Source organism: Hipposideros armiger, unplaced genomic scaffold, assembly GCF_001890085.2.
Source record: "Hipposideros armiger isolate ML-2016 unplaced genomic scaffold, ASM189008v1 scaffold_184, whole genome shotgun sequence".
In the NCBI taxonomy this organism is placed as follows: Eukaryota; Metazoa; Chordata; class Mammalia; order Chiroptera; family Hipposideridae; genus Hipposideros; species Hipposideros armiger.
Window position 1 is genome coordinate 957,718 of NW_017731534.1, and position 8,133 is coordinate 965,850.

The 8,133-nt window shown below is 43.2% G+C and overlaps 2 protein-coding genes across 5 annotated transcripts in view; one reads left to right on the plus strand and one right to left on the minus strand.

Moving 5' to 3' along the window:
* The window catches only part of IFT74 (intraflagellar transport 74), a 73,291-nt gene extending 72,683 nt beyond the window's left edge, over window positions 1-608 (minus strand). For 2 of the 4 annotated variants that reach the window (XM_019652673.1, XM_019652674.1), the window contains exon 1: window positions 423-601. The gene's annotated coding sequence lies outside the window, so the exon portion shown is untranslated. Of the gene's footprint in view, window positions 1-422 lie in introns of all 4 variants that reach the window. The other 2 variants (XM_019652675.1, XM_019652676.1) reach the window with 1 other exon arrangement.
* A 2,483-nt stretch (window positions 609-3,091) lies between these two features.
* Window positions 3,092-8,133, plus strand: part of PLAA (phospholipase A2 activating protein) — a 48,275-nt gene continuing 43,233 nt past the window's right edge. The window contains exon 1 of the mRNA XM_019652666.1: window positions 3,092-3,555. Within this exon, the coding sequence (XP_019508211.1) occupies window positions 3,212-3,555 (344 nt within the window). The 5' untranslated portion in view covers window positions 3,092-3,211. The remainder of the gene's footprint in view (window positions 3,556-8,133) is intronic.

Below are 8,133 nucleotides of genomic sequence, written 5' to 3' on the forward strand. Positions count from 1 at the left end.
AAATGCCTGCCTCCTATTATTACTATCATTTACCTGCCCCAAACCAGCGATTTTAACATATAGAAAGAAGTAGAAAGTTGCTAAGTCCCTCCTGCTATGACCAACAGACAGAAATCTGTAATTATTTTGAGTAAAATCCCTCAGCCAATAGTGAATTTTGAGGCTCTTGGATTCCTTCCCTTTAGTCTCGCCTTGGCAAGTCTCCCCAGGGAACTGTTTGGGATCTCAGCGCACGTTTTGCGGACTAGAGTTGCGACTTGGGAGTTGGGGCTTCCCTGGCCAGGCGATGGGCCTGAGGAGACCAGCTAAGAGCGGAAGAATTCGAATCTGTTTGGTTTGGAGCGCCATCAGCATCTCCAAGATAAGGTAACGGGCTCCGGGGAGGGGGGGGAGTGAGGAGGATGGGACCCGGGATTTCTCACCTCCGCCGGCGCGGAAGGAGGGAGGTCACACCGCTCAGGATCGCCACTACAGCTGAGCTCCCCAGTCAGCCCCGCTCTCGGATTCGCTCACTCCCGGGTCCCCGCTCGCTCACACGCACCTTTCCTGGGCCCTCAGGCCTAACCACTAGAGGCCGCGCGCGCCGCGTATCCCGGCAACGGTGGCCAGGCGAGAGGCCCCGCCCCTTCATTGGCCAATCCTCGGCTTCAACTCCTAGTCCCCACCAGCGAAGCGAGAGTAAAATGCTCTCGCGAGATTTGAGGACGTGCTTTCTTAGTACCACGTAGGTTTTCTGGAGAACGGCGAGTTGGCTTGAAAAGGATGTTTTGTTTGAAAACCTTGATTTTCTTTATAATCAGAGCAAACGCTCTGATTGCATGCGTCACCTGAACTCACGTCTACCGGGTTATGTTATGTCGCTATGTAATCTCACTGCTGCTACCGTGTAATACGTTGAGTTTTTAGTAAGAATTGTTTGAAGTTATTCCGTGGCAGGGAGCGTTGTACAGCCTTTTTACTTAAAATCAGTGGTAGTTTTCCTTCCCGTTAAGACAGCACAGCGTACATAATACAACATTAAGTATAATGCGATTCTGGTGCCAACTGTTTCTCTTTTCATAGAAAGCTTCATATGTTTACGCTTCCTTTCAGAGTTCTTTTGATTCAAATTTGTGAGAAAGGCTGAATTAAATTGAAAGTGGTCTTAAAAGGATTATTTTAAAATCAGTCTTTAAAAAACACAATATAGGAACTATTTCATCTGAAACTCCACATCTGATAAAGTAACTTGCAGTTTATTTTCTCCCAGCCTTCCTATATATGGACAGAACTTAAATTTGTTACTGCAGCTATAATCATAACATAAATACACATTGGACTTTTACAATTTTTCACGTTATTTCCAAATTGCATATATTATTTATATCCAGACTCATTCTCTTATTTGCCTGCTTTCAAGTAATTTAAAATCAATGCAATACAAAATGGAATGTTATGTGGCTGATTTCTCAGTTTGTAAGACATTTTCATGTAATTGTTCCATTTGAGCCCAACCTATTTGTAATGGTCATTGTTATCCTTTCCTCACTGTAGTGAGGGGTAGAATTTGCCACCCCAAAATATGACACTAGTATAAAGATTATTTTGACCTGAAGAGAAACTGAAAACACACAAAAAACATATAAGAAAAGCTCTTTACCATTCCTATATTTGCCTAAAAGAGAACATAAATTTTCTTTTTCTTTTTTTTTTTAAGATTTTATTTGGGAATTGGGGGAGGGAAACAGACAAGTTGCTGTCCTTTTGTTCTTCAGTCTAGTTGTGGAGGATGTCACTTCACTGGCCCATGTTGGTATTGTAATCATTGCACTCTTCCCAGTGAGGCAGTCACTTGCCGGCCATTGGGCTGCCTCTCACAGCGGCTCATGCTGCTGGCCACTCACAGTAGCTTACGGTTGCCCACTGCAGCCCCACTGCAGCCTATGCCGTCCCCGGGGACTCATGGCACCCCAGCTCCAGGTTGAGCTGTTCTTCACCATCTCAGCTGTAGAGGGTGTGCAGTGTCACTGGCCCTCATGTGGGATCCGAACCGGAGCCCTGCTGCTCAGAACTGGCATCCCAAGCCAACTCAACCAACGTGCCACTCTGCAGGCCCCGAAAACATAAATTTTCAAAGGTTTCCTTCTTGCCTCTCTACCAGTAAGAATAAGAGTTAATCACAGGACACAACTTTAGATCCTATCAGCCTGCAGACTTCACTGGAGGAACCTGCATAACAAACTTTACTAACTGCCCTTTTCTCTACCATTAGTTCTCATATATTTGACTTCCCATAATTTGCTACCTCTAAAGCTTTAAGGTCCTTTTCTTTTTGTTCCTTCTGTAAACATTTATTTTTTTCTTTAAGGTGCCCAAACTCTAACTACCTCTGTGTTACCTATCCCTGAGTTTCTCCCTTGTACATATGATATACTTGTTTTTCTCTTGTTAATCTTTTCTTATAGAGCTCCAGCAGAAAAGCTAGAAAGGTAGAAAGAAAAAAGGTAGCTCTTCCCCTATAACCTGTAATGATTCTCCTATTCATATATATACTGTCTCCAAGAGAAGCTACTGATATTATGCAGATTTCCCTCTCAGTGCTTTCAGGAAAGGGAGTCAGCATTTGTCATTTGTATACAGATATGACAGTTGAACTATTTATTTTAAATCTTTGAATTATGAACACATAACATTTTACATCTTTATATAAGTACCAAGAACCCAATTTAGGGTTCAGAGAATTTAAGGCAAGAGACTGTTTCCAATTTGGCCCCAAGCTCTCTTGTTTTAATTAAAAAAAAACCGTTTTAGTTGAGACTGCAGAAAAAGATTGGCAAAATCGGAGTAAAGCTGCCCTAATAGAACACGCTAAGCAGTCTTCTTACCAACCACAAGGCAGCTCGCAGCCCTGCAGAACGGGATTTAAACTAGCCGGATTCCGCGCGCCAGCGGCTCACGCCCCTCTGCGCGTGGCATTGTGGGATTTGTAGTCTCGCTCCGCATCCCCTATTACAATAAACAGTTTTCGGCCAGGGCTTGATAAGGACTTGGGCTGGGAAAGGAGCCGGATTCGGGCATTTGGGCAGAAGGGCCAGGCATCACTATCTTTTTCTCGGCCGGCGGTCCAGAGCGCAGGAGGGTAGAGGGCCTCAGTTCCACGTCGGCCTCAGCAGTCGGGACGCACACGCTCTGCGTCATGGCGGGCTGAGGCCGATGATGAATTCCGGTGTGCATGTCAGGGTTGCTGTGTCACTCGGCCCGCTTGACGCGCCCCTTCCCTTCCCTGCCGCCCTTCCGCACCGGCTCTTGGCTCTTCCGGTCTCCCGCCGCCCCTCACCTGCAGGCCCCTCTCCCACCGCGGTCCGGCCTCCTCTGCGGACTGATCGCGCGCGGTGCCCGGGCACCGGGCGCCGGACGAGCAAGGGCCATGGCGAGCAGCGCCGCCAGGTATCGGCTGAGCTGCTCGCTCTCAGGCCACGAGCTGGACGTGCGGGGCCTGGTGTGCTGCCTCTATCCTCCGGGGGCCTTTGTGTCCGTGTCCCGAGACCGCACCACCCGCCTCTGGGTCCCGGATAGGTGAGCTCTGCGAGCCTGGCAGCCCCCCGGCTGTGTTGAAAGCTTCCTACCATGTGTGGGAAGAGTGACTCTTCTCTGCTCTATCCTGCCCGCTCTCTCTCTCTTACCGGCCTTCCCTCCGGTCTGCGCTGTTTCCCAATGCTGAGAGCACTGGCACGCTGGGCGCGCAGTATAAGAAATCAGTGCAATTTGGTGGAAAGCACCGGATTGGGGGGGGAAGAGACTGACTTTCTTGTGCTAACTTGACCACTAAGTGAGTGGGTGACCTTGGACAAACTCTTACCTTTTGGGGCGTCAGTTTTTAGAGGATGATTTCCCATGTTTCTTTTAGATTTTAAAATTTATTGATGCCAGGTGCACCCTCCTAAATCAGGCAGCGTGGAAGCATCTACCATGTAATTGAACTAAATCCTTCCCCCTCCTCCCGCCCTCTAGAATTTGCTCTCTAATCTTTTCCTTCAAATTTGACGAGAACCTTAGTTCTCAAAAATTACACTGCGGGAAGTTGCTTTGCCTCCTCTCCTCGTTGTCCAAGTCAGAGTTTCTGTGATGGGTTTGAGTGGAGGGGATGAAACCTCTCAAATGTTTATGGATGTGTGGGAAATGTGCTGTTTCTTGAGGAGAGTAAGTTCATTGCTTTCTAAAGATTGTCAGAATAACCAAAAAAATAATAACAAAAACAAATAAGAAACAGAGGTTAAGCTCCAGTCCAAATCAAGTTCAAGGGTTCAGTCCTGATTTGGCTGCTTGTAACAAGAAATTTATGACCTGGAAGACATTTTAATTTAGAAGGAGAACTGAGGTAAGTTACTTTGTTAGCCTCCCATCAGTGAAACTGAGAGGTTTCACTCAAGTTTGAGATACCATCCATAAATTCAGATGATAATTACTGATTGAGTTCCTCCTATTTGTTTGGGATCCTGAAGAAGAATAAGACGACAGGCAAGTTCTTTCTATTTATAGAGCTTTCTTACAATGTGGGAGGGATGATGGATCAAAAAACAAGCAAATAACTACATATTGGCATGTGTACTATAAAGAAAACAAATGTTGACATAGAATTGAGCGGAGAGATGTTAAAGAAGAAAGCCTCTCTGAAGAGGTGGGGGGTTTTTTTGTTTTTTTTTTAATTTGTTTGATTGATTTTTACGTCAGCCCCTGGGATAGAGCTGGTCATGGGAGCAAGGAATGAGAAAGGTTGAATTGGAAGAGTACTGCAGGCAGTAGGAGGAGCAAACAGAGGAGCCCTGGCTTGAGAAAGAGGAAAATCCCTGTGTGTGTGGGAAGCAATGAGCTGTGAGGTGAGGGCAAGGTTTAGAGGCTAGCAGGAGCCAGACATGCCTTGGTAAGAGGGCTGAGGAAGAGAGTTGACAGGTAGAAGCCTAAGAGTTCAATCAGGGAGCAGCATGATTGATTAACCACTTGAGAAATTGCTGTTCGCTGCTTGTGGAGATTGGGTTGCCAAGGGGTAAATATGGAAGTGGATCTGTTTGGAGGCTTTTGCAGTAGGCAGCCAAGACATGATGGTAGAGTAGACTAGGGATATTGTAGAGCAAACTCCTGTATTGAGTTGAATGAAATGACCTCTAAAGGTCTCCTTTAACTCTTAAGATTTTTGATATTCCAAACCACTTAGTGACAATAATACACAACTTTTTGTTGTATTTGCATACAATTAGGGATTAAGCTTGCACATTTAAAATTGAGTTCGGTAGAAGCATGTGTCCAGTAGGATATAAACATTACAGTAAGGAGAAATGCCTGTTGTCTTTTGTTTTGTTTTGTTTTGGTTTTTTTTAGCTGAGCCATCCTGCCACCTGTTGGCAGCTCAGCGGCTGCTCAGCTCGGGCTGACTCGAACCGCTGTTGCTCAGAGCTCAAACTCTTGAGCGAGCTCTTAACCAACTGAGCCACTCAGCCGGCCCTGGAATGCCTGTTGTCTTAATTGGACCCTGTCATTAAACTTTTACATGTTGTGTATGAGTGTCTAGGTCGACAAGAACTTAAGTCACTGGAGTGGTTGCATTTACCAGAAATTTGAGTAACTGGGCTGAAATGATCCTCTACTTGAAAACTGGTTCTTTTCATTTAACTCATGTTTGTTGGTGTTCTTTTTCAAAATTCATTCATATATTTATTCCCCTAACACTGATTGAGAGCCTGCATTGTGCCAGGCACAGGGCTAGGTGGTGGGCGATTAGTGAGATAAAATAGTTTTACCTCATTTCCAATTGCTCAGTGTAGAGCATCTCATAGTCAACTGGGTGATGAACCTCTTACACATAGAGTGTCTCAGCTATAAAAGGGTCCTCAAGGCTGACATCTGACAGTTTCTATTTCATGGTATATTAATAAAGTTAATAAAGTACTGTAAAATTTTTGGAGCCAAGTCATAAATGAAAATTGTTTTCCATAGGGTTCTGGATCAGGGCAGTTAGTGTGGGGTTTAGACTGGGAATAATGGGGAAATTTAGTTTCAGGAAGGCAAAACAGTTCTATCCTTGGGTGGACTAAACCAGATACCTTGTCTTTCACAAAAGCCCATTGAGAGCCCAGAAAGTGTCTGGGCCTTCTCAAGGCCCTTCAGAAAGGAGACATTTTGGGGGTGGGGCAAGGGAGTTGTACTTCAAACTTAAATAGTCAGCATGCCATTGTTTGAGACTGCTTCAGGCCTCTACAAGCCCACTTCAAATTTAACTGGACTTTCCAAATCTATCATCACATACTGCTTTGCATTTTAAAAACTACCCATATTTGAAAGGTGCAACTTCAGATTTAACATCGTGCATTAAATCTTCCTGAGCGTGCCAAGGCTGAAGTGACTTCTCCCTTATGTAAACACTCAGCACTTTGGGTCCTTAGTCACATAGTTCTATGGGGTTTGTTGAGAAATCAAAGCCATTCTGTTCTCACCCCCTAATTCCCTTTCTAGAAGGCAAAATTTTCATTTCTTTTAACTGCTTATTTTTGGATTTTACTTCCATGTCTATATATAAGGAGCTGTGCAGTCATGTGCTGCTTAATGAGGGGGATGCGTTCTGAGAAATGTGTCTTTAGGTGATTTCTTCGTTGTGCGAACATCATAGAGTGCACTTAAACCTAGGTGGTGTATCTGACTAAACACCTAGGCGATATGGTATAGCCTATTGCTCCTTGGCTATAAGCCTGGACAGCATGTTACTGTACCAAAAACAAGATTAAATCAAGTGTGAAAGACAATATGTAATCAAGAGACACAGTAAACGAGATGTATGAGACTGCTGCCAAAGTAACATGACATACTGTTTTACAGCAATTTTTTTATAAGTAAAAAAAATACACACTTAAATAACGAAAAGTATAGTATAGTAAATACATAAACCAGTAATTGGTCATTTATTATCATTATTGAGTATTATATACTGTACATAATTGTATGTGTGATACTTTTATATAGTTGGCAGCGCAGTAGCTTTGTGTACACCAGCATCACCACAAACGCGTGATGCGTTGTGCTGAGACTTTACCATGGCTGAGCAATAGGAATTTTTCAGCTCTGCTATAATCTTATGGGCCATCATAATATATGTGGTCTGTCCTTGACCAGAATGTTATGTGACACATGACTGTTTTGCTATTTTTTACTTTAGGTTATTTCCATATCTTATTATGGAATATGAGAATTTAGCTTTGTTTCTACCCTTTACCAACCTCCATCTCATATGCATGATCCTTATAATATAGATTAACTTAATTTATACTAAATCATGATGTGTGACTGTTCAGAGCCTGTCTACACCTGAGCTGTGGAATAAGCTATGATCACTTTTCCTTAACAATTTTATGATCATCTTATAGCTACTAATTGCCTTGTTTTTGGTTTTTATTTGCCTAATATTTTATATATTTATCACTAATTCAATTTCATATTCTTTGCTAGTTGTCTAACTCTCCTCTAAGGACCTTTAGACACATTGGATATTTTACAGTTTCATCTTCCTGACAATGAAAACTTTCTGACATGGTATTTCTTGCCTGGCACACAGCTAATCCTAGGATCTCCCTTTCCTGTCATCTCTGCATTCCCTTTGGAACTCTTGTGATGATTTTCTGTCATCGATACCCTTTTACTTTCTCACTTGGATTTCTTCTTTGATGCCTTTATTGGAGCAAATCCTCCAGAAGCTTCCAGAAGTACAGTGCATGGATAATAATGTATTAAGACCTTGCAAGTCTGAAAATTATTTTATTCTGCCTTGCTACTTGAATAATAATTTAAATGTCTGTAGCATTCTAATTTCCAAACAATGTTCCTCAAGAATTTCTAATCCATTGCCCCATTGGATTCTAGCTTCTGGTGTTATAGTTGAGAAGTCCGAAGCCATCCTTCTTGACCAATTATTTTTTTTTCTCTCTGGAAGGGAGTCAGTATTCATCTATTGTTCAGGGCCATTAGTGGACCCTTTTAATACGAAAACTCACATTCAGAAGTTCTGAGACCTTTTTTTTTTTTAGATTTTTATTGGGGAATTGGGGGAAGGGGAACAGACAAGTTGCTATCGTTTTGTTCTTCAGTCTAGTTGTGGAAGAAGTTGCTTCA